The 27,829-nt window shown below is 39.3% G+C and overlaps 1 protein-coding gene across 1 annotated transcript in view; it reads right to left on the minus strand.

Annotated features, from left to right (window-relative positions):
* Positions 1-23,618, minus strand: part of AKT3 (AKT serine/threonine kinase 3) — a 380,155-nt gene extending 356,537 nt beyond the window's left edge. Inside the window, exons 1-2 of the mRNA XM_083857259.1 lie at positions 23,518-23,618; positions 10,705-10,859 (exon numbers count right to left, since the gene is read on the minus strand). Of these exons, the coding sequence (XP_083713385.1) occupies positions 10,705-10,750 (46 nt within the window). The 5' untranslated portion in view covers positions 10,751-10,859; positions 23,518-23,618. The remainder of the gene's footprint in view (positions 1-10,704; positions 10,860-23,517) is intronic.
* Between the last annotated feature and the right edge of the window lie 4,211 nt (positions 23,619-27,829).

Raw genomic sequence — 27,829 nt, forward strand, 5'->3', positions numbered from 1 at the left:
CTTTTTAAACACCTTTCAAGCTATAAACACAAGAGGATTACAAAGCTACTCTATTATTTAGATTAAGGAACCACTTAATGTTCCAGACATTAGCCAAGTCACTCTTCTGTGAAAAAATTCTGTTTGTTTAAAAACTATAAACACACAGGAATAGGAATTAGCTAAGCCTCCTGGTGGCAGCTTTTAATTCAATCACATTTAGGACTAGCACAGAATAAATCAATGGTCCTTTTCTAAACATGAATTTCAAAGAAAACCATCTTGAAATACAAACTACTTGTGCCACAGTCTGTGGTAGTCCTAAATGTGATTGAATTCATTCTTGCAAAGGTGGGGGCTGCCACTGGCAGGGAGCTGTCCTGCCCCTCCACGCGGCCACTCTCCTATTCCCATGTTTGCCAGCTCTACTTTGTTTGTGCAGCTACATGGTGAGTCAGGTCAGGGAAATGATCCATCTGAAAGTTAGCTAGGAAAATAAAAATAGATTCATTTTCAGCCAGATAAATTTCCTGGCATGATTCACCATGTCACCATTATGAGCACAAGTGCCAACACAACCTAGCTAGGGGAGGACATGACACTTCCCCCATTTCAGCAACAGCTTCCACTTAAGTTTCAAGTAAACATGGAAGAGCATCAGGGGCAAGTTCACAAGCTTTTAATTAAAATATAGTAGTTGCTGTTTCTTGAGATAAGAATAAAGTTGTTCAGAAAAGTTACCAATATATTAGTCAGCATGCATAAACTGGCATGATATTATAAAAGCCAACACAGTTCAAAACAGAGTGAATACCAGCCCCAAAGTAAAGCAAAAGAAGCTATCTAGAATCACACTACTTTGAAGGAACTTTTATGCGTGTTGTAGTTTTACCACTAATACACCTTCAGTCTCATGAGATCAAAAGTGTGCAACCATAGGGAGAGATGCTGTCCTCTCCCAAGGATCATTGTTCAAGGGTTTCCTCCAGTCCCTCTGGAAAATATCTAATCAAAGAACCAACCTTAAGATTTTTCCATTTTCTTTAACAAATCATCTCTTTGTATGACTTAACAGATTTTACCTCTTCCTCTGCAATGTGTCAGGATAAACAAAAAAAAAAAAAAATCCACCTCTTCTCATTCAGACTAAACTTCAACTACTAGATTCATTTTACTTCCTATACAAAAATTATACTTTAATTATATAAAATTATATTTTTAAAAGCCTGAATATTGTAATGTAAGGCATTTAGAAGTTTCACAAAGATAAACAAACACATTCAGGAAGTCTCTGAGGTGAAGTAACAATACTATTTCCATTTTTTCTGAGGGAAACTGTGACTTGGACATATTCAGGTTTCCACAACACTGAGTGCCAAATTTAAGGTACTATTGGCCCAATTCTTTATATAATGTACTGTCTTACATGTTTTCCTTCACTATGAACTAGGTTGTCCATAAATTTATCACAATCAAAATCACAGAGCATCAGTATCAAGTAGCCCTCAAATGTCTTGCTGGTGGTGTGGTTCTCAGTACCTCAGCCTAATTAGCAGCTATTTGTGAAGATTATTCTGGTTACAGTAGCTTTCTTATTGTGGCAATGTTGATTAAAGTCTATCAGAAAGCTATGCCCAGTAAACTTTTTCACATTTCAATGGTTCAAATGTGAATAACTGAGGATTACACAATTTGGTATTTCAATGTAAAAATGATAACTAATGAAACTGGGAGCTTGCTAATTTTACACAGTTAATATGCTACTATATTGTAATTCAATATTTTTGGAAAGAATACTATAACATCAAGACAATCATCAACTTGTAAGTGATCTTCTGAATCTATCTAGGAAAAGAGAATGTGTTTTCTTAGTGTTCTGGCATCTACACATTCATTTCCTATCTTTCTACCAGTTTTTAAGAAAGCACTTTGTCAGAAAGCAAACTATAAACTAAGAATTTGCAGTAAATAAGATGCCAGTTGCAATGATCTGATTACAAAGAAATTTACTTAGGTTTATATAAAGTAAGCTAACAATGGCCTGAGTTACAAGGGAAGGAAGGAATCAATAACAACGCAGACTGCCTGAGAGATAGAGCAAGAGTAACTTGCTCTATCAACTGCTCAGTAAGAGATGGTATTAAAGAGCACTGAAAAAAATGAGACTAGAGGTACACTAACATTACAGATAAGATACATTCAGATACATCTGAAGCAAATCTCCCAATTATCAACTATTACAAGCTTTGCCTTACACTGTGACCACCACTCACCCACAGCCAAAGGGCTCTCAAATCCATAGGAACAGACTTGGCAATGCATCCAAAGGAAAGCTCTGGAAACATTCATATGTAGCTTGAACCAAAATCTAAGCATGTCTCAACAGATTTGCCTCTATTATGCTGATGGAGTCCTACCCTGGGAAGCAGGAATCCCTCCCGGAGCAAGTTAAGGTCTGTGCTGTTGGAACTAAGCAACAATGTTTTGCCTGCAATTTAGATTAAACCACTCTCAAGAACTTGGAGATTGAACAAATCCCACTCAATACCAGCATCTTTCCATGTTCTGATGGAAAAAAGCCTCTCATTTTGTCTACAATTCATAGAGATGCTCATGAAGGGTCAACAGTTCCTCTTAGAAAATAAAAGACAACCAAGACATCACTGAGTGGTTATAAAACCTTCTTCCCTGGTCCTCTCCCTTAAGTTTCTTGATTGAAAAAAAAAAAGCTTATTTTCAGTATCTCAATCTACAGTCTCATTTGTCTCATGCCTTAAAACTCTGAGTTCTTAGTCCAGTCCTAAAACTCTTTCAGAACCTAGTTTCAAGTCACAGCTGTTGACCTCAATAATGTTTTTGATGATTACAGCAGGGGTAGTATTAAAGAAGTGGTTCTCATAGAGGCATAAGCTGATTGACCTAGCTGAGGTGAGAAGAACAGATACACAGACTGCTTCTGAAATAAAATAAATCACAAAGACTTGGGAGATTTGTTGGACTGGTATGTAGGTATATTGAGAGAGGATGATTTTTTACAAGGTATCAAAAGTTCTGGTATTGCAAGCATATTATCCTTACAAAAACAATGAAAGCAACGCAAACACAAAGGAATTTCAAGTGCAACCAATGTATTACAGCATGCCAAATCATTATACAGTGTGACTATTTAAACTTCAAGTAAAAAGTAGAGGTTTTAATAAACAGAAAACATGCATTTGCCAAATGGTTCTTCAAACTCCTCCACAACAGCATCCCTTGGACATTTTTTGGTCGTGCAGTACTGCCAGGCCAAAAGGGTTGTGAGCAGGAAAAGGGCAATGAATTGTTAACATCTTGCCTCCCTTATCCCTGCAACAGAAAATGTTCAACCTTGCTTCTTTAGAAGTATTGCTCTTAAGGGTAACTAAGCAGTGTGAATAAGAGAAACCAGCATGAATGGAGAAAACATTCAGAACGTGAGCAACCAGCCAGCATTCATTATACAGGAAATGGAACAGACATACAAGAACATGTAAGGCCACTGGGCCCAGAATGCTCCAAAACACTCATTGCCCAGGTATATTCCTGCGTAACAAGAAACCTGTTGCTGTCAGGAATAGCAAACGCACTTTTCTACCATAAAACTCAGGATATGCAAAAGCTTTAAGCCCAAAGCAATAAGCACTAGAAACATGCCTTACAAGCAACTGCAGGGAAAACAAAGAAAGATTTGATTTAGGTATTGAATTTGGTTAACATATTTTCAGAAATCTAAACATCAATAGTTTTAAGGTCAAATATATTGATATACCCATGAATGTTCCATGTTAATAATACACTATTATTATAGACATAGGAGAACACCTTCCTCCATTCAAAGATATTACTGTATCCTCTATCTGACATACTACTGGTAGGAACTAACACATTCAATCAAAGAACATGCACAGAATTTTAACCCCTATCATCTACAAAACAGCTCCATGTATGAGAGCTTCATTTTTATTGATGAGATTCAAAACTGTACAACCATTTCAAAACTGGTAGCAGTCTGCATTATAGCTACAAAAAAACAAAAACAATTTTTAAAAAATTTTAAAATTAATCAACCATGCACAATTATCTAAACTGGCATTCAGCAAGGACATTGCAGCAAGGATACTCTTGAGATTGTTTAAAATACTTCACATTTCATACTTCAATTTCTATTGCAAACTGCCTTTAAGAACAGAAACTGGTAATAGTACAAGGCAGAGAGTTACAAAAATTACACTCATCTATGCACCACCTAAGAAGTACCTGGAATAAAGTTATTTAGCAAAGAGAATGCCTCATTCTAGTTACACCAAGTTTAAGATTTTCATATGGTTGTGATCTTTCCTCTTCAAGGAAAAGTATGGATAAAAAGGTTATAATTATTCCAAAAGGAAGATCTTGGTAGTCAACTACAAAGTGAGTGGGACAGAGAAAGGGCTCAGAGGCCCTCCTCTCCCAGTGGGGTAGTTGCAGAAAAACAGCATCTAAATACATAAATCTCTGCTCATAGTGTACGTGGGGAAAAAAACCCACCCAAACAAACAAAAAAGCAAAGCAACAAAAAACCAACAATAACCACAAAAACATACAAACAAAGAAACCCCAAACATTGCTAACTGCAGGAAACTTTACAGATTTACCTAAATCCTTTCTACACTGAGTGCAAGATACAACAATCTCTTAACTATCCAGGAATTAAAAAAAAAAAAAAAAAAAAAAAAAATTAGCTACCATATAAGGATATAAGAAAGGTCACACTGCCATTTTTCCTCCCTTTGGTCCACATGGAACTGCCTCTTTTACATTCACATATTTTGCTGGAACTTCACATTTTGCATTAATTAGAATTAGAGTAGAACAACTACAATATGAAAGGCTTATTTAGTTTCATGTCATTTATCAATCAAGACTTTACCTTAAACTATTTGCTAAGACAATTAGAAAAAAAATCTTTAAATTTCTTCTACTTTGTGTAGCAGATGTTCAACACAGTCTATTTAAATTTGTCTTTGTTAGAGGTGTGTTAAATTGCTCAAATAATTCAGACAATCTGCAAACAAGATTTCTGACAGGTTGTGAAAAACACTCAATTAATACCATAACTTCTGAGATTAATTTTCCAATCAAGGCATTTATGTCTCCATTAAAAAAATACTGAAAAAGACCCCAAAACACAACAAATGACCAAAAAAAAAAAAAAAAAAAAACTAAAAAAGAAAGAAACTGCAAACATACCACATGAACTCAATCTCCAGTGTGCATATCCAAAATTAACATCTGTTTGGTCTTGATTCAACTGTAAAACCCAATGTCCACCACATTAAATAATAGAGTTCTTTTTCTGGATTTGAGCCAGAGGGAGGAAGGAGAAGACACGTTACCCTAAGACTATAAATAATTTGTACTTTAAACAACAATTCTATTACTATTTGGAACAATGGACTTATTCCACTACACTATTTATTTTTCTTGATAGAAGATACAACAGTAAATATTTTCCACATAGTTATTTCTCAAAATCCCATGATACCTGCATCATGTCCTGAATCTCAAAAATTAAAACAGAGTGGAGTTGAGTCAATCTCATCACAGTAAATCAAACACATTCTGTGAACTGTACAAGTTTAGAAATACCAGCACTACTTCAGTTTTAGATACTAAGAAGTTATAAAAGGTACTTAAAAAAAAAAGACAAACATTGAGTGAAAAATCATATTACATTATTTCAGTGATACACTACTTACAGGACAATCTCATTACAGGAAAGCTCATGACATCTGTTTTTTTTACCACCATCTCATTACATCTAACTTCTTAAGTTATTACAGTTAAGCCACAACAATTACAGACTTCGGTTCCTTCTCTACAAAATTGGAATGCTGGTACATGTGAGCCATGTGATGAGGTTCCCTCTCTACAAAACTGGAATGCTGGTACATGTGATGATGGCCATTGCCAACCGCGTTACCTGACACACCACACCAGAACCCCAAAGCCCAAACAGAGGTAAGGCAATCCAAGCGTGACAACACAAGTGCTGACTTAAACTGACAACATATCACTTTGTCTTTAAACTATGATTTAGCCGTCGTGTTGTGCCTTACACACTAGGTATATCCTCACCAAACTCAAAACCTTACTCTTTCAATTACAAAGTTAGCTGACACATTAAATTTAAAACTGGGTCCTTTAAAAAGTTAGCATCTGTGTCAATTCTTCCTTTGTCCCTAATGATCTTTCAATAACATGGTAACAGAAACTCTTAAATCTTTTCATACGTTTAAATTAATTGAAATTCTGTGCACAGGTTATATATAAAGAAATTAGGTTGCAATTAAGCATAGTTATGAAAGATTCTTAAATCTAATTGTTGTGACTATTATAGACCAAAGACAAGGTCAAGTCTACAACTCGGAAAACTCTGACTTTAAAGAAAAAAAATACCACATGAATTATATGCATAAAACTCACTTTTGTAATGATACAGCCCTAATCACACTCGGCATGTTCATCATGTAAAAAAAAAATCTGTTCCCAAACTGGTAAATTAAAAACATACCCTCTCTGCAAATCATTAAATTTTATTTAGTAAATACAGTGAAAGTATCTTAGGTAAAATTAAAAATTCTAACTTTTACATAAATTTAAAGAAACTCACTCTGCAAAACACTGTCCTCTGCAAATCCAAAATGTAAAAGTCATTTTGGCAATTACTTCAGAGTGCTTACATTAACTGCAGTAATGTCAAATATTTAATTTCTGCATATCAGCAACAAGGTTCAGGTCACTGTATTTAATGTTTTTAGTCAAAACTGCTTCCCTTTCATCTCATTCCTTGTATGTATTAGAAGGAAAAATGTTGGCGTCATCTAAAAAGTAAACTCATAAAGGAAGACAATGCATCTCTCTCCTAATCTGGCAACAGGTATAACTGAAGAACAGAAAGAAAGAAAAATTATCCTCACTGAGCCAGTGAATTGCAAAAATATCTTTGTAGCCTCACATGGACACAGGCCATGAGCTGCTTGGTTCTTGTCACTGGATCTAAGACAGCGAGTTACAATCATAAAGCCATCCTTACAAAATACATTCCCACTCCTCTCTTGCCTGAGCAGAGACCCTGCTCTAAGAAGACTGCTCTGTTGGCTCTCTACTTGTTCAAGTCCTGATGTCTCAGAGGGATCTGAATTAGTACTTTAGTTCAGATAAGGAAAGTGCTTTTGCAGCAAATCTCCCCACCATCCCAGTTGAATGCACTTTTATCTGCTCCTTGAAGCAGTCCCACAGTTCACAAACCTGGCTCCTTTCAGGTGAAAGTAAAAGCCACAGTATGTACTCCAGGAACACTACCACTGCCCAAGGGGCACAGAAGCAGACAGAAACCAGTCCAAATTAACGCCCACTTCACTTTACAAATGTAGTAAGTGTAGATAGATATTGAGTCCCCATCACCAATTATTTCATTCTCCGAAGCTGCTCTTGCTGAGCTGCATTACTTGCTCAGGCACACCCAGTTACTGTGTGTCAGGGTCTCCTTTCACCTGGGACCCCAGGTTCCCCAAGCCTCTCAGGAACTGCTTCTCCCTGGGTTTTGTGTCTTCTATTGTCCAAACTTCTCGCCTCCAGCCTGTCATCTCTGCTCCTTTGACCTTTTATATACAACTGCTTATTCTTCCACAGTATCATCTAGTCTCACCACACTGAAACTGCTTCTCCTAAAGACTACTCCCAGTCCAAGTATGATCAAAAAAACTTAATTCTGCCATTTCTTAACTTCAAGTAAAGCATTAATACTTTATTGGGTGCCTCATTTAGACACACACAGAAAAACAGGGCTTTGAACCCAACTGTGTAGGATCACATCTGATTCTTCAGTGCTCACCAGCAGGCTTACAACTTTACAAACATATAGCCTTCAGCCCTCTATTACTGATATGGATACAGCACTAAGAATAATAATAAAGCAAACATATTTTCACTGCATTTCACAGCCATTCACGGTGCCCTAACATACCCTGTCTTCCCTAGCGTCTCTCTAGCAGAGTCTCAATTCAGAGACAGATCTCCAGCTCTATTTTTAGTCCTCCCCTCTCATTTCTACATTGAGTTCACCTAACTCGCCTTTGTAATGGCCCATCTCATTAGACAGCTCCTCAAAACCATTTTTCATCCCAATACCTTCAAGTCATCTTCATACTCCTGACTGGGCTGTGAATCACAAAAAGAAGTTGGATTTTTTTCCCTTTCTTTGTATCACAAACCATACTGACTGCTAAGGAGGACAATTTTAAGAGGTTCAAGGCTATAGTCACATAACCATGTAATTCAGTATAGTAGAAACAGATCAGTCAAATGAAGCAGCCCAGGCCTCTGTGTTCCCAGCAGGAAGAGTTTACAAGTTTTATTTCTAGATAATTTCAGTCTGGAGCCTCAGAAATTCATGCTGCACCATACAGCATACACTCAGCTTGGAGCTGTCCAAGGGACCAGTCATTGGGGCTGGAATTCATTCAGTGCCTGCCTGGAGAAGAGATCCCACACTCACTCTTCCCTAGGTGGAACATGGTTTGTGCCTACCAAAACCAGCCTGTGAACTGAGCCAATGAGTATCAAGTGTTGATGATCAAAGAATTCACTTTAAAACTGTAACAGTGTGATCGCCTGTGGAAGCAAGACAGCTTTACCCAATCCCACGATGCCTCTTAGCACAGACAGAGAACATTTAGCTGCCAAAATAAGTGTTTACTGAGCGTATTCTCAGAATATAGATTGAAGTTGGATACTTTTTCTTGGCAACATTTAACAAATGCACTTAACAAGTTTGATTTTCTTACTCCAGAGCAAGGTCAGAGTAGAAGTTGTAATTACATGAAACGTATAACCATTGAATAAAATGCTTATGAATTCTTAGTGTTGTGAAACACAACCGTGCTTTTCCTTTTGTTTCCAGAAACAGAAGAAACACTTTAACCCACCAACAACCAGAAAAAGTCTGACAAAGAAAATTAAGGACAACATTAGATGCAATTAAAAAAACTTCCACTAAAATCTACACAGTTACATATAGCAAGAAGAAAAAAAAAAAAACACATAAATTTTAAGTTATTTATGATAAGGAAAAATGCAAGCCATGAAATGTCTTCAATTGGAAAAGAAAATAATTACTAACACAATTGACCTCCAAATGTCAACTTGGTGGGCTTTTCTTCAATTAATTGATAGTAAAACAGAGTGAGAAGAAAAACCTTTATTTAACATTTCAGAATTTCAAATATTAAGTAAGACATTGAATTTCTGTGTACATTGTCCATTTCTGGATCCCAGTAATTAATATACGCATATACAGTGCTCAGAAAGTTGACAGCAGTTGTAATAAGAATGAACAACATTACCTGAAGGAACTGAAACCATGTAAAAGAAAATTATTTGGAGCATCCTAACTATTCAAATACATTTGAAAGAAATTTATATGAAATAATCAAAAAAGGAAATCAGATTTCCAAACTGAGGAAACAATAACAAGGCACGAAGGAAAAATAATTTAAAATTTTAAATAGTTCCTGTCATGTAAAATATTATGTTATAAATACACGTATATACTGCAAAATAGGAAGCAGGCCTTAAGCTTAACATGGTTTAGCTTATTTTGATTTACAATACCCATAATGCATCCTGAAATATAATTTATGCAGGAATAATAAAAGAATAATAAAATTTTCTCTCATTATCTTGCCTTCCTCGACATTTAATGTCAATCTGCAATAACAAAGCTAATAATGATCTTTGTCTTCACACATTGCTATTGAAGCAAAGCATTTCTTTGTAAATTAAAGGGTAATTTTGTTCCCACTATTTCAGTCTAATCTTTCCAGGCTAGGATCACAGAAACTCATGGCATAAAACACTCTAAAACCTAGATCACCTCCTCTCTGTGAGAGAGGTTATATTCTTTTGAAAATAATCATGTGTGTAACCAGAACCTAAAGCAGAGCAGCATGAAGCATGGAAAATTTCATCCAAAGTTCATCACATGATATGAATCCCAGATATTTCTAGAGGTTTCACACTCAAAGCTGAGCATACAGCAATCTCCTTAAATCTGCAATCGTGAAACATTTTAAAGAGACATCTCAAGAATTCACAGGAATTCAAATATAACAGAAAATCATACTTTATATTGGCTTGTACTTAGGAACATATTCTTTAATCATATGGCTTCCAGGTCTGCTAAGTAATTAGGTATTTGCTGAGCTTTATGCAAGTATCATGTTGATTTTACTGGGACTACTTGCATCCGTAACACAAGCTGAACCACACTGAATGATTTTGGCATCTAGGAAATTTCACACAAAGTATCACATCTACAGCAGCTTCCAGGGAACCTCTGACTGCACACCTCTATTACTGCCTCTTCCAGCTGCCACAACAGCCAGCTCAGCATGACACACAGGTAACAGCAGCTGCAGCAACAAGTTTTAAGGTGAAGTGGGAATTATTGAACTTTCTCTGCACTGTCAGTTACCCCCACAAACAGGGGCAGTGCTGAGGGTTATGTATCAATCCCAACAAGGCCTTAACCTGAGCATATGTTCAGATTAGCTTGCCCCTGTCCAGAAGATAAATCAACATTCATCTGTGTAACCACGTAATACCATTGCACGCAGTGTAGGAAGACATCAGAAGCACTTTCCATTAAAAGGTACAACTTACCCCTCTTCTGTACCCAGCCTTCCTTCACAATGGTAACATCGCTCATGATGACTCCACTCTGAACCCCAAACTCAAAAGAGTATTTCTTTGAGTTACCAGCTTGTCTGTTTGGCTTCTCTTCTGCAGCTCTTCACAATTTCTACTGATGAGTCAGACTGGAAGGAAATATTAGAGAAAGAATTTGAGTCTTTTCTGGTTTTCTCACTTGACAGCCAACAAAAAAGTCTTTGTTGATGTATTTTACTGACTGAGCTCATATTAAAAATCTGCCTTTATTTTTAATTAACTGTATAACACAATCATGTTTCTAGTCTTACAGCACATTTTCCATGAACACTACAATACTAAAAAGCAGCAGAATGTGTTAAAATTTAAGTCATATGGCACTTTTTTATAAAAGGCACACAGCAGAATTCTCTTGTACTAATGCACAGGATGCTGTTTTAAATGAAAGGCTGCCGGCCCTGCTTCAAAGGCCCAACTCTGAACACACAGGAGTTTTCCCACAGTTGTCAGAACCCATGCAATGGACAAGTGCTTCCTCTATTAGGGCTACCTACAATCTTATTAACAGTGTGAGAAAATGGAATGAAAGGTTACATTCTTGCTACTTTCACTATAATTTTATTACAGTCAATACAAATCCTGAACTTAAAACAGTTTTCCAAAAACAGCGTCATCTCCAAGTACAGAAACAGAAAAACAATTTATTGAAAGTACATATTAACCAAAAACACCCCAAATGTTCAGTTTATGAAAAGAAGGAGTGCACATTCTCTCAAAGCTTTAAGCCAGGCAATGACAAGAGTGCTCTTTTCCCTACAAACCTCAGCCTGCAGGGCAGAGAAGGGAAGTTAGTCCTGGAACAGGACATACCACTCTCAGAAGCCACAACCCTCTCTTTTGACCACCTCACTCCCAGAGTACCTAACAGCTGTGAAGAAGAGATAAATAGCACTACAATTAAGTAGGAAGAGAGGCCAGGAGATGCTTCCTTTTGCCAGCAAACTGCCTTTCCTCTCTAACCTTCAAAATAAAAAGACGTGTTCAAATAATGCTCATCCAGAAAAGCGTGGGAAGCCGAGAAATGGGATTTCTCTGATGGTGGAGGAACACCCTTCCACAGCTCTGCACACAGGAGCACACATGTACACAGTGCTGGCACAGAACAGGAACCCTCACACAAGTTTAGTGGTATCAAATGCAACCCATACATATCCATTTAGTAGATTGACCCACAAATATAAACAGGAAAGAAACAAATATGACTGTGCTAGGAGCAATCTGTGCAACCAATGAATGAAGAAAGCACTGGGAAATCAATTAAGTACACAATTAAGTACAAACTAAAAACTGAACCATTATAGACATACAGGTTATTTCTTACTTATCATTTGAAATATGTGTATTTGCATGACACAGCAGCTAGATGGAAGGCTACTTCTGCATGGATGCTGTAACATGCAAAATAAAACTTGGCATGAGAATTTTTTCCAGTGGTATGCAACAAAAATACAGTACAACCCAATTTTACAGAAACACTCTGGAGAGCCCATTTATGTCTTGCTTTCACTAAACTATATTTTTGAAAACACTCGGTAATTTGGCTGCATTAAAGTAAAAATCACAACGTTAAACTCATTAATACTGTGAAGTTTAAGTAATATTGAGTACTGTGTCTCTGAAACATCCCCAAGGCACTGGCAGATATGGCAGCGAGACCTGCGCAGGTGACACACAACCTTTGGCTTTGGCATCACACCCTGTCGTGTCCAGCAGGACACCACACACCTGCATCTATAGAAACACACCCTCTTTAAGCTTTCATAAGAGTTGAAAGAAAATGTTATGTACATTTTGGAAGGACATGAGAATGCTTGACTGATGTTAATTGATCTAACTTTAGCTGCTTAGGCATCATTTTATATGCAAGCAAGTACAGCAGAAATAACCAAAGCATGCATTTCCACATTCTGCACCTCACTAATGTAAGAGCTAATTTCTGGGTCAGACATTATCAGAACTTTTGTTTGCATGCTTCAAACAAGATAAGCAAGTCTATCAGCTGTGCATGAAAAGAGATCTGACAGATTAAGACACGTGCCTGAAAGCAGGCTGCTGTTCTGCCGTTCTGGATCACTGCAGCACAGCATCAGCTCTTATTACAAACCCATAAATCTTTACAAAGCCCAGAGGTGGGTGTCAAACAACTGTGACCTAAGAGCAGCTGTTCTGAGAATCAAGTGTAAGCACATCAATTTCCAAATACCCAACTTAAGTTCAGTTTTCTACAAGACTTTCATTGCATTCTTTGAAAAGTAATCACAATTGAATTTTTTTTTCAGCTATAAAGACACAAGAAGCAATGTAACACTCAGTATTTACCTTGGGTTGGTGTATGCTGCAATATATTTAAATTGGTAAATTTAATGTACTTTCCATTTTTGATGTGCAGTGCAATGATTTATTCTTACTGGTAAAGACACAGCTGTAAGAAATTAACTTCTGTACTAAGTAGCAATAATCTTGTCTGCCCACAGACTGATCAATCAGTCCATGATTTATGAATGAATTTCATAAAGCTCCCTATTTACCCACTGATTACAATTAAGTTCGTGTTACGCAATCAAAATCTGATCTATGACCGACTTTCATGTCAGACAGCGCCTGAAACAATCTGTAGTGTGTGTCTGTAGGCTTCCATCCCACCCATCACATGTACTGCTTTGCTGAATTTTGAACAAAATCCCCAAAATACAAAAATCACATCAATATGGTGATAAAATTAGCTGCACTATCCCCAGTTTAGCTTCACAGTATTACCAGAACCAACTTTAGAATTACCAACAGTTCTATGGATGTATCGATTGCTCCATTAATGGGTAATTAAAAGTCAAGCTGAATTACACAGGAAGCTGAAGGAGACAAATCAAAGCATTAAAAAGCTAATGAAAATAAAGGTTATATGTGCACACTACACTTTCAAGAAGTCATTTGTAAGCATCTGTAATATTATCCCTTATTAAATGCCTTTGAGCCTTTCTAAAAGCTGTACTCCTTTACTCCAGAAGTCATTCAGCAATGCTCCAGAAGAGCAGAATTTTGAGAATCACTTCTTATTGTGACCAAAACTGGCCTTTGTAGTGAAAAACAGTCACACAAAAGCCTTCTTCCCTGAAGATGTGATAAAGAATTGTGCATAGTTGTAAAGGATTTGTCTGAAACACACAGAACAAAAACTCTAACATGAAAACAGCATTTCATCTATAGTTCAACTACTTCAAGAAAAGCTACAGAAATGTTTATTCTGCACATCTGGCACAGAACTTAAATACTTGTTAGCAATCAACTCTGCTCTCCCAATGCACTTGAAGTTTCAGCAGCTGGTATGCAGTAATTTTTACAGTTTACCTTACTGCTATATAGAAGGAAGCCACAGAAATAGGAGAAAAATATGTTAGAACTAGATTTGACAATGTTTTGCATTACAGCTGCTTCCTACAGGGAATAACTTGACTTGGTTTTATATATTTTCCAGCAACTAAAGAACACATCAGATTGCTTCCCCCCACCACCATTTTTTTTGTATCTTATCAAACTTGGAAGCTATTTTTCCAACAGTATATTGTGCATATCCTGCAGACAGTATCAGATAGTCATGTATATGCACAATACATACAAGAGGCCACTCTCAGCATACTTTACAATGCAGGTGTAAAAATTTACTCCATTACAATCAGTGATGTGAAGAATTTAGGGACACAGTTTAGTGGTGGACTCGGCAGTATTAGGTTAGTGGTTGGAAAGATCCTTTCCAGCCTAAATGATTCTATGATTCTATGTAAACACCTGCTGGGGGGTTTTATCTCACAAAAAATGCACAACTTTTCCTTTTTTCTTCAGAAAGTTATTAAGCCACTTTTGTAGTGTGAGATAAAAGAATTCAGCACAATTCTAAAGAGCTAGTATTATACTTTTAAGTTCCTAGCTGTAAAGGTTACAAAGGCAACTTTCTGACCAAAGATTAAGCAGAGACTACTACAAGCAACAGAGTTCTGGATCCCTGTGCCAAGACTCATAGTTTCCCTGAGCCATGGGAAAAACCAGCCAACACCTTCTCAGTTTTCATCTTGAACTTTAAGAATTCCAGCAATATAGAGAAAAACCATCTTGCTTCATGATGCTACGACATGGGAACTATAAGTTCGACAATTAAAATGAGCAATGGACCATTCAGTAGGAAGACAGCTTTTCCCCAGCTTCTCTTTTGAAATTAAAGGATGTCCATCACAGCAGTCAGCCTCCTACAGAGAGTTGGTGAATAGTGAGAAGGAAAGAAATCCCTACCAAGAATAAAGAACTAAAAACTGTGTTTCAGGTCTACATTTAACAACCACTATGTGCAAGTGAATTATCATTGAGATTCATAACAACAGACAAGACTCCTTTGAAATCTGGGCATCTTCCCATTCTCCCCATGACAAGAGACAGCTGAGTAAAGAAGACAGCACCCATAAATTCAGTGTAAATTGTATGATTCAGTTCTCTGTTGTAAGAACTTTCACAAACACAGGCTTCTACTTTCAACAATTTTGGAGCTGAGAAAAAAACAGAAACTCTCACATTTACCAAGTGAAGTTGCCAGAGAGAATACCAGGAGAATCAATTTCAGTGCTTCCAGAGATGATCCCCATAACTTCTTGTACCATTATCAACTCAATCAATCATCCAACCTTGTTCTCTTAATATATGAGTACTACCATCTTCCTCTTTTACAAGTAATCATTTGTTTAGTAAAATGTTTGGGGAGAAAAGAATAGTAAGTGAACCTTTCTGATTCCTTTTGCCTGACTCACTGAGATTCTTTGGTACCCCATGGAAGCAGAGCCAAATCTCATCATCTCTAGCTTCTTATTTTTCAGAAAAGTAACTGAATCATTTTGCACATGCAAACAATACCCACATCACCAAAAAAGCAGTTCTCCATGGCTTCCATCACACACGTCTGCTTCCTTGCTTTGGGGGCTTTTTTTTGTAGCAGATCAAGCTATTAAAAAGTTCTTCTCAAATTTGAGTTTGACTCCTCCCAAACAGCTGAGCTGGCTGTAACTCCTTCCAATGCAGGTTTCACTCCCAGAGCAAGGAATTCAAAATGTCAAAGCTCTAAACTAAAACCAGAGTTATCTTTAGGAATGGAAGCTGAAATCCAGGGTTTACTTATATGAAAAACACATGCATATCCTCCTCCCCTAGCAAAGCTGGCCAAACAAATAGAGGATATATTGCACATCACCAAAAACTACACAAAAGACTATGTGACAGAACAGAGATTGCTACAAAACTTGCTAAATCAAATTAGACTATATTGTTAATGGAAGAATCACACTCAGGTAAGTGCCTTATCCAAAAAATTTGAAATATTTATACAGGCTTTTATAAACTACCTATTCTGGAATTCTGGTTATACTGACTGATTTAAATACTATCACAATCAGACTGAGGAAAAAGGAACCTCTAGGCACATAGTGTTTGTCCAACTTATTAAGTCAATTAAAGATTGAAAAAAGAAATACAAAAAGCCCACAATACCAAACCACCACAAAATATGAACTGTTTTGACAAGACAAAGAAATTAACAAAAAAGGATTAAAGAAAATAGATCCTAAATTTATAAAACAGTAAATTTCATGTACATATGATTAAAATTCTGAAAGATACCTTAAACACTTTCTAAGTAGACATATTTACAGTTTTCAAAACAAATATTAAAAAAAACCCAAGATATCTCCATGACAGTCATCGCAAATATTTATTAAACTAAATTTCATACTAAAAGACTCAGTGAACCTTAAGAAAAATAGTATTAGAAATTTACTTGTAACAGTTTTACTTTGTAAGTTTTGATTTGGAATAATGAGGGACATGATAGGAAAATGGCACTGCCCACACCTTGTGGTAAGGAAAACTAAAATACTTTGGAAAACATAAATAGCTCTTTCCAATGCATGCTTACGTGTATGCTTAATATTTGCAGTGCTCTATTTTCACTTTCAGTATGTCAAAAAGCTTCACATAACTAATGTACGCTCAGATAAGCCTAGTTAGGAGAATGCAGGCACACTGAAATATTAATATACAAGTTAGATGTTTTATTTAGATTCTGCAACTGAATAAGTTTATCAGGAAAGAAATCATCATTCTGTATTTTATTTCCTATCACAATGACAAAGCAAGTTATTTTAAAGGACAAAGGTATAATTAAAGAAAGGTGAACAAAGCCACCCTTGCCTTTGTTTACCAAGGTATAAAGGAAGTTTCTAAATGTAACTAAATTGTTTCTTTAGAATCCCACGTGAAACATTAACAACCCATTGTTTTGCCTTGTGTTTATTGACAAAAATGCTTTAAATCCTTTTCGTCTCCCTCAAATCACATAAAACAATAACTGAAAAGCAGACAGAAGCAGAGATAAAACTTATTAGAGTGGATGTCTGAAATGTAACCAAAAGATACATTTCAAGTAGAAAAGATGAAGGGAGGGCTAAAATTATGTATTAAAAAAAGTTACTGAGGCAATGATCTTGAGAGAGTTTTGAGACTCAGTGGAAGTCAAATCAAGGATTAGCTGAGCTGAGTATCACAACTATGGTAATATTACTTCACTCAACCCTTCAAAACACATGTAATAGGTTTAATTTGCCATAGATTAATGTAGGAATACTAATCCTTGTCTTTCAGAGACAAAGTTCCTTTGCTCTTTAAAAATATAGTTTAGAAAATACTCAAACAATGAAGAAAAAATAAACATAAGTTCCATATTTTTAGAACAAACTAAAATTACTTTTAGACGTCTAAAAGACTCAGGAAAAAAAACTAACCTAATTTTCAAAAGTTCAAAGAATCTGGAAATTCCTAGTTATTCTAGGAGACATTTTAAAAGATACCTTTCAAGAGACACAAATCAAAGTTTCATTAATCTCATGTATTTAATTATTTCTGTGATGGCAACTTTTCTGCAGCAAAACTCAGTACTGTGCATAAAAGACCAAGCACACCACTGAATAAAAACCAGAAACACATGAACTACTCATGAAAAACGAGAAAGTACTGAGGGAAAAAAATACTAATATAAAAGATGAGAAAAGTTCAGTGACACACCTACCAAATAGCTACTCCTACATAGTAGGTTTTATTTATACTTTCTAAGCAGTTTTTAAAACAAATATTTTAAAAATCCCAAGATATCTCCATGATAGGCATTGCAAATACTTTTTAAACTACATTTCATATTAAAATTCTCAATGAACTTTAAGAAAACTGGTATTAGAAATTTACTTGTAACAACTTTATAAAACTCCTTATACAAACTCTTACATAGCAGGTTTTATTTATTATGTCTACATTGAACTAATCAAATTCTGAATTGTCTTGTAATAGGAATGAACTTTGTGATTCCTTTCTAAAGAGCAACCAAACACTGCTGAACCTACTGTCAAATCCTGACACTGCAACATGCCTAGAACATAATCAACTTCTAACTTACAATCTTTGGATCTCCTTGTTCACACCCAAAATGCATTATTTTCATAAACCTGAGATCTGGATTTCCTAAGGACAGAAGGAATTCTCTACCACCTTAACTTACACACGGGTGCAGAGCTCACTAAGTGAAGGTCTTTGGCAAATATTATGCAAAAAGTCAGATTACACAAAACTCACATGTACAACCTTAATTCCCTGTATCAAAGTGCATCAATACCTTCAGAAAAGGATATAATAATTCCAATAAAAGCTCAAGAGACGAGCTGCAACAATTACATATCTCAAGAAACACACTGCATGCTGAGAGAAAAAAAAATAAATGTGTGTTGGTAGAAACTGTTTTGCAAGATTGCTGAGACTGAGAACCACTGCATTAATTCTGTGGTGCTAAACCAGCTGTACAAGAAGCTGTCAATTGTTGGGCACTGACATTCCACACCTACAAAAAGGCAGTGGTGAGATCTTCATCGATCTAAAGCTGAAGCAGAGCCCTCATCCCTGCTCCTGCTATAGGAGACATTCAAACAACTTTGCCATGTGGACAATGCAGGGAAGTTTGGCAAACCATGCTGTCAAGTCATTCAGACATGCACACAAAATACTGAGGACCAAGCTACATTCTTAAGAGAATTTAAAAATCACTACTGTTATTTAGTAAGGATATTACAGAGAAAAAAAAATCACAGGGCAACAATGTGTTCTTAATGCTATTTTTGATCAATATGACTCACACTTAGACACTCACATGGGAATATGTGGAAGACGAAGATTGGTCAAGATGGGTTCAACATATATTATTTATCCTAAACATAATAAGTGTTGACACAAATAGTATCAAAAATCAAAGAAACATTTAAATCGAGCAAAAGTAAGCACCTCCACATACAAAAGCCAAATGTTCTTACTCTCCTTCACTGTAACATTTAATGTTATTAAATCTTGGGGGATTTTTTTTTTTTTTTGGAAGTATTAACTTTGATATATCTTCCTACTACCACCTGAACAACATCTTTAAATAATAAAGAAAAAAATAACCTGTTTAAAATCCTTGGCATGCATCATAAATGCCCATACTTACTGATCTAGAGTCATGGAACAAGGATAAAATGCCAAATAATCACCTACTATACCCTTGCATTTTTTGCAGTTTTTATATTAGTACAAACTAGTGATTTGCCTAAATAAGTTTCACTTACAAACTCTTATAAGGAGTTACGAATGTTGTTCATACAATTACCCAAGATAAATGTATAAACCAAAATTTTAAAGATTAATTTTTATGCTAAGAAAAATACTAAAAAGTTAACTTTCACATTCATTGTTTCAGTACTTGCTGGTAGGTTTTGAGTTGGGTTGAGATTTTGGGGGGGCTTTTGGTGTTTGTATTGGGAGATTTTGTTGTTGTTGCTCAGTCTTTAACCTTAATTTTTAAACACCTTGAATTAGCTTTTCCAGCTATTGTGTAACTTATCTTTAGAAAGTAATCTTTTCTATACCACAACAACTTGTTGCAAAGAAGAGTAACTTGTGAACACCCTTATTTACCAAGGAGACCCTGTGATCCTGGGGAAGTCTCTTCCTTACAGCAGAAAGAAAACGCATTGGTCAACGAGCAAATGTCTCACTGAAACCACACCTTTCCTCACAAGCAATGCAAAACTTCCTGAACTACATGTTGTGCTAGAAAGCATCCCCTGCCTCTTCCATGGTATTCTTATTAGGCCTATCCTGACAGAATGAGAATCCCAGATAAAACAAATTCATCTGATATTCTAGAATAATTTGAAAGGGCACCAAAGTTGGCAATCTTTTCACAAGAAGTGTTCACAAAAAGTGAACAACTTCAACAAGAAGTGGGTTGTAAAGTTCATACAAATACTGAAAAAGCTGCCTTTTAACTTAAACAAAACTCATAGATGTACACATTTAACTATTCCCTCTTTTTGAATTGCTACAGTAGTTCTCAAGGAGAGTACTGCACATTTTGAACAGAATGTTTATTTTATTAGTTGGAAAAACTCAAACAGAAAACTTTTGTTATATACACAACCAAACATGAAGTTATGGTATGGTGTGTTACTTTCATAGGAAATCAATTTGTTTATGCATTATCCATGTCAAAATGAAAGTATGATACCACACAAGGAAGTTTATAGTCACTATACATCCACACCCTTCCACTCTCCAATGTGGACTAAAATAAGAAGCATGTCCAAGCCACAAAAACTGCCAAAAAATATTTGGTCTCTGCTTCAAAACTGAAGGAAAGCCAGGCTACCATGTTGCAAAGTCCATATCACCTGTTGCATTAACAGCACAAAATGAAACTGCAAGCAAATAGTTACAAGAAACTGTATCATCTTCATCCTCAAAACAGCATGAAAATTTCAAATGCATTTTAACACAAACCACTTTAGCAATGGTTCATAACTTCCAAAACAATTGAGTATTTCAAAGTTATTTAGCAAATAATACTTCTTGGGCATAGAAATTATTATTCGGTAGGTCTCTTCAAACTGGGAAAAAGTGCACCCAGAAAGTGAAAGAATACACAACCACTTGGTGTTAGGCTAATTCCAAGTGGTCTGAAGGATCTTTGGGTTATAGTAGAAACTTCAGATACATGCTGTTGCAAAATGCAGTAGGAAGTCAAGATACGGTTTCTGGTTAGCATCTTGCAAACAGAAGCTTGGGTTACAAACATCTGCAGAGCTCTAGTAAGTGGTTTTGAGTCAAACTTAAAAAAAACACACCACAGTATCTTCCCTTCAACAAAGCATTAGTTCCAGTGTCAAACAGTCAACAATTTCTAGAGCACATCAATGCTATCCAATCCTTATAACTGTATCTACTTCAACTGGAGAAAAGTTAAAACTAGTACCTGGCTGAATTCTCACCTACTTCCCCTAAAATAGCAGCATTTTGCTCAAAACCACATCATCAACCCCCAAAATGCGGAATAAATGAGGGAGCAAAGACTGAAATACTACTTTCTGTAGATGTACTTATGAAACTAAGGAGACTACTGAATCCATTCAAACCATAGAATAAACTGTCTAAAACAAGACAGTCTTGTTAATATTATCTGTGTTTACACACACGCCATGCACTCACATCAGACTAAAAAAAAAATTGAGTTATTCAAACAATACACGTAGCCTTCTAGGAAACAGGGACGTCTTATCTCTCAAGTTTTTCTTTGGCCCTTATTTGAACTTGACTTACTGGCTGCATCCAACCAAAATATATCCACATGGACTGTAATTAGTAACCCAATCCAATTAAAGACATTGGGGTCGATTTATAGGCTCCTACCAAAGTAAAAAAAATTAAAAAATTAAAAAACCAAAACCCAACAGTCCTACAAACTTAAGTAGTACATTTACTTTAAAAGCCAAAACAAGCTTCCTTCTCTACCTCATGTACTCTCTTTCCATATTCCTGTAAACAAACAGATCTTGCCTGTAGTGCAGCTGACAGAAACAGGAGATCATGCTTAAAATGTTACTTGTCATAAGTTAAGGTCTACTTATCTTCATGTTTCTTGCCTTGAGATATAAAACCCTCTGTGCAAAATGAGGGGAACCATGTTTAGCAAAGTTTTAGCAATACCTAAACAAACATTAGCAGAAGAGAGTGCTCTATGTTTCTTCAGTATTGAAACAAGTTGTCAATGCAGGTATGAGCCACGTCACAATTCTTGTAATAAAACCCTTTACAGACACTGGGACATGTTTTCATAAAAATTATGAGATGATGTAGATATATACAAGTAGCCAGTCAACCAGTAACTACATTAAAGGGGAAAAAAAAAAAAAAAAAAAAAAAAAAAAAAAAAAAAAAAACAAAACTAGAATAAAGGTCGAGAGAGATTAAACTGTTTATCCTTTCCACCCGCAGGAAAATAAGATTTGGTTTTTTTGTTGGGTTTTTTTTTTACATTTAATCAACATATCATGGGAGAACGTGAAACAGCCCTGGCGATTTCACACCTCTTGGATTCCCCATCCAGAAGTAAAATAAGAAGCGGTGCCCATACAAAGCAACCCCGCAGCCTATGAGCCCGGTAGCGCCGGTTACATCACGATCATTTGCATTTAAACTACAATATATAGCGCTGCCATCTCGCTGCGAGGGGCGCCGGGCCGAGCCCCCGCCGGGGCCGCGGGGACAGCGGAGCTCGGGCACACCCGGCCTGGCCTGGCCTGGCCTTCCCCGCCCCGCCCGGCACCTGCGGGACCCCGCCCGGCCAGACCCCGCCTCAGGCCCGGCCCGGCCCGGGGGAGCGCCGGTCACCGGGGGCCGCCGGCTGCGCATCAACTTCTGCATGTGGGCCGCGGCCTCCATGATGGCGGGGGCGGGCGGGGGGGCCGGTTTGTTTACTTGCAGCCGGAGCCGGCGGCAGCGGCAGCAGCATCACCATCCCCATCCCTGGTGCGCGGCGCTGCCCGCGGGGCTGTTCTGGGCGCGGGGCCGCGCGGGCACGGGCGCGCACAGGCGCGGGCACGCCGCGCACACGCACACACACAAGTTCCCAGCGGATAAAATCCCGCGCCGGGGACACGGAGAGGAGAGGGGAGGGGAGGCGGGGAGGGGCCGCCGCCGCGTGGGAACCGCGGGCCCCGCGCATCCAGCGCCCCCGGGGCGCCCGCCCCGCCCTGCCCTGCCCTGCCCCTGCCGCCCCCCGCCCCCCGCCGTTACATAACTCTCCTCGCCGAAACGCCCCCGCCCCGCCCTTCCCCACCCCGGCCCCGCACCCCGGCGGGGCGACCCCCGCCCCTCCGCCCCGCTCCCGCCGCCGGCGCTAGGCCACGGGCGCCCCCGCTCCCCGCCGCCCCGGGCCCGCCGCGCCGCCGCCCCGGGCCCGCCGCGCCGCCGCCCCGCATCCCCTCCCCGAGCGCCCCCGCCGCCGCCCCAGCGCCCCCGCCGCCGCCCGGCCCCTCCCGCCCCGTACCTGCAGAGGCGGCGGCGCCGCGGGCGCTGCTGCGGAGCCCGAGGGCGGCGGCGGCGGCTTCGGGGGGGAGAAGGGGAGGGAGGGCGCCGCTGCCTCCTCCCCTGTCCCCCCGCCGGGCTCGGCGGTCCCTGGCGGCCGGTGTCTCCGCGGGGGCGGGAGGAGGCGGCTCCGGCCCCAGGGCGCTGGCGGCGGCGGCTACATGGAGAGCTGCGCGCCCCGCTACGCAGGGAGGCGCCCGGGCGGGCAGCGCGGCCGCAACATCGATGCGCGGGGTCAGGAGGGCGGCGGCGGCGGCGGCTCCCCCCCGGCGCACTCACCCCGGAGCCGCCCGGGCCCCGCTCTCGGCTCCTCCCGCCGCCTCCGCCGGGCTCGTTATTGACTTTCAGGAAAACTCCCGACGTCACCGGCTCCCCCCGAGTGTCTCCCCCTCCGCGGCGGCGGCGGCGGCGGCGGCATCCCCGGCTCTCGCGAGAAGCGCGCGGGGACGGGGGGGCCGCCAGACAGCGCGGGGGGAGCCAGACAGAGGGGGGCGGCTGAGGTGAGGGCGGGGGGGCGGCGGGCACTGAGGGAGAGGGAGGAGGAGGAGGAGGAGGGAGCGGCGGAGGGAGGAGGAGGGAGAGAGGACGAGGGAGGCGAGGCAGCCCGCCCGCCCGGCAGGCAGGCAGGCGAGGGGCGGGAGCCGAGCGAAGCCGCGTGTCCCGTCCCGCCGCCGGGCCGCGGGTGGCAGCGGGAGGATGGATACATGGATGGATGGATAGATGGATGGATGGATGGATAGATGGATGGATGCAGGCAGCGGCGTTCGCCAGCGCTGCGCCGCACCGCGCCTGGGTCTTCCCTTTCGGCATCGCGGCCCTTGGTGTGCGTGTCCCGGGGTCAGTTCCCTTTGTTCCCGCACCCTGCGCTCACACAGCCCCTCACCCCGGGCCTGCCCCTCACCCCGAGCGGCCCATTCGGCTCCGCAAACTCCTCAGGGGCAGAACCACCAGTTACGCCGCAGGAAGCCGCAATTCACCTCACGCTGAAGTGTTCAGTGGATGCGCCAGCCTCAGCGCTGCTAAATTATCTGCGGGCTTCGCCTTATCCCGGCGGGTAAACAAACGCCTCGGGAAGGCGGACACGGGCGCTGCCGAGCCTCTGGCTCTTCCTGAGGCCACCAAGCGCTGTCGGAGCGGAGCTGGTGTCCGCAGAGAGCCCTGCTGCTGGGCCCCCTGCAGCACGGCGCTCTCCGGGCTCGGCGGGGCTGCCTCGGGGCTAAGCAGGCCGGGGATGCCCTGCCCGCCGTGCCCGGCCCGGTGTCCCCTGTGCCCTGTGCCCGGCCCGGTGTGCCCTGTCCCCTGTTCCCGGCCCGCCCAGCCCCGAGCACTGCCTGAGGGTCACAGGTACCGTGCTCTCCACGCTTTGTGCTGAGTGCCTGTGTATATGGGGCCGCTTACAGGAGCTTAGTGCACACAGAGATGTCTTCTGCCGTTTATGGTTTCAATAATATGCACAGATTAATTTTCTGTGGAAATGCGTCTATGATACGGGCAGTTCATGCTGACCTGTGTAGGAAACTGCTGCTGCAAAGGAGAAATAGATGTTTTGGATTGTGTGAAATGCAACTATTTGCTCTGTTTCATCAGTGCAGATTTTTATATTTTTTTGTAAAAATGCACCTTCATCAAAATTACATTTAAAAAAAAAAAAACCAAACAGAAAATGTTTCTCTAACATGAACTTCGCCTTTAATTTCTAAGTTTTCCTTCCTCTCATAACCCATTTTCTACAACTCTTTGAATCATCCGGCTTCCTATTCTCTGTACCACTACAGGGCTTCAGAGAGACTTTTTGCGAATCTAAATAATCATATGAGTTGGCACAGGACTGGAAATTTGCCTCCGGGGGCACTGAATCCTTTCCCTGCCGCGGCAAGCAACCGCACCAATAATCCCATTCATAAATATGCTGTTTCCTCTTAGAACTATGAAGTTTGTTTGCCTCACTGTTCTCGCTAGCAGGCTACAACCTGAGCTCACTGTCTCCTTAACCCTGCAGAAAACCAAAATTTATACTGTGTTTGATTAATCCATCTTTTTGAAAAGTAAGTTTAAAAAGGACCTTGCCAAGCATTACTTCCTTTCCCAGAATTTACCGTTCAGTCTTCCTCTTTCTCAGAAACCCTTTAGTGAAGTGAGCATCTTATTAGCCATCAATATTCACAGAGAAGAACCATAGTATCAATTATTAAAATATGTTTATTCACTAATGTCTCCTTTGATCGCTGCTACTATGCTGCTCCTGAGAAACTGAAGGTGTAGTTCTTGGAACGCGCCTTCTGTTTGCTGCAATTCCTCTGAAGGGCTCAGAACCTAAGGCAGCATGAAATCTGCATGGGCAGTAGCTGATAGACTGCCAATCAACTGTTCAGGTGCCAAATGCTGAGTGTGAAATCCGGGCCCACTGAAAGTCCTGGTATTTGATATCACTCAGGTCGTTCATTCCTGCTCTATGTTAATCCCTGCCACTCACAGTTGCGAATTTCTTATTAATAAAGTATTTGTGTGTATGGTTGGTCACCCTAATTGATGTCTCCAAATCTTCAAAAGCCAGCTATTAAATACTTCCCTTATGGTGACAGTAAGTTTCTTTACATTTATAAATAGGTACTTGGTGTAAATCACCTTGGAAAAATCAAACCTAAAAGCACATTTATATACTTTTTAAAAGAAAAAAAAAAAAGCCCTTGCACATGCTAAGAAATAAAAAAACATATCAGATAACATTTACCTACAAGGAGAGATAGTCTTCTACACTTTTATTTTGTTACTAATTGCTGAAAATGAAACAGTGGGGTGAAATCTGTCGTGTTGATCTCGAGCTTAAACATGTAATCTTCAGCAACACCTGATTAGGATAATTTTGTTCTATCTATATGATACAGATAACTATTCACAGGTAATTTTTTTCAGTATGACTTTGAAATCAGATTTGCTATCATCTTATTCCTTATAAATCAAGTATCAGCGCTCTGTTTTGAAATTCATAGTTTCTAGCTACTCCTGCTCAGCCTTATATTGACCTCAGTGTGCTGAATCTAAGCTGATACTTCTTTATATGGATTATTAAATGCACTACCTAAATAAGTGCTGCTATGCAATGATTTTTTCTTTGTATAGAATATTTAATAATTTTTTCCTTAGTATCATACTTAAAGGCTTCAAAATGATTTCTTGTAAAGAGTTAATCACTGTAAATTGGGCAGAAATGACCCCTTGATTAATAACCAAACAGAGGTATACCTCTTTCAGAAATAAAATGGCTGTGATGTACATACTGCGAACCTAATGAGGTTGTAGGTTCTGCAGAAATGACATAATTTTCAGATTAATTACAATGTGACATGAATTTAATGAACATATTAACAGCATATGCTAATGAAGAACGTATTGCAGTTCACGTGAGAAGGAGAATAGGGCTGCATGTAATTTCAGGAAAAAAATGGGAGCCTCTGATGTTACATATCCCAATTACAGTCATGAAACCAAACAAATAAAACCCATTTATTGTCATTGATCTGGCACCATCAAGAGAAGCTTGATAAACTTTTATATGATCACTTGTAATCATTATTTCCACAGAAACCAAAGGAAAAACCCGTTGATAATCTCAATATAAACCTGTCCATTCCAAGGCAAAAAAGGGTGTATCTCTTGCTTCACTTATCATGTTCCTGTTAACTATTATCACTACCAGAGTGATAAGATCTAAGTTTAGAGAAATTTACATCTTGAAAACAAATAGTTAAATAGGAGAGAAGATTTTGCCTGCAGAATCAGTTCTCTTCTGCCTCTACGGGTAACATCGCCTTCAGTTTAATTTCGTTCGTTGTTTCTCATGCCAGCTAATAAGCTTGCTTCCATGTAAGAATGAATAAAGAAAAACAAAACAAAACAACAAATAAAGACAAATGAAACAACTTGAAGTGTAGAAGATTCATAAAAAAAAAAAAAAAAAAAAAAAAAAAAAAAAAAAAAAAAAAAAAAAAGAAGAAAAAGGGCAATGGGTCAGATGACAATCTCTGGTATTAAACTCCCTATTACCGTCTGCCTTGTTATTTGGAAAGCACACACAAATATCAGTGGAAACTAACTGACAGGAGAGCAATGAAATTTGTTCTACATAAAATGATGCTTAAAATATATGTTATGCATTTTTTTTATAGTGATATTAAGGTGTTGCCTGCAGGAGTTGTGGCTTATTTTTCACTTACGTGTGTAGCTCTTAAAAACCTGAAACACCTCTATTAGTGAATTTAAGTTCAGCTGCTACAAGGGGTGAACCTGTTCAGCTTATGTTGAGCTCTGACTATGAATTCTCTGTACTGCTGTGTGTGCACAGACACTTCAGGACTTTAACCACTGCTCTCTACATTGTATTGTAGTCATCTTGTGACAATTGGATTTCTCAGAACAAGAAAGAACTCATAGTAAAGCTGTCGAATTCAGATAAGATGTGTAGGAAAAAGTGTAGGCAGGGGTTGTTGGAATCCGCTGGATACTAGGAGGAAACAGAACTTGTGGTCAGTTGAATTTTACAGTTCATATCATTTCCCTTTCTTGGCATTCACTTCTGAGTAACTTTATTGCT

This window comes from Zosterops lateralis (genome assembly GCF_965231275.1).
Source record: "Zosterops lateralis genome assembly, chromosome: 3".
Taxonomy (NCBI): Eukaryota; Metazoa; Chordata; class Aves; order Passeriformes; family Zosteropidae; genus Zosterops; species Zosterops lateralis.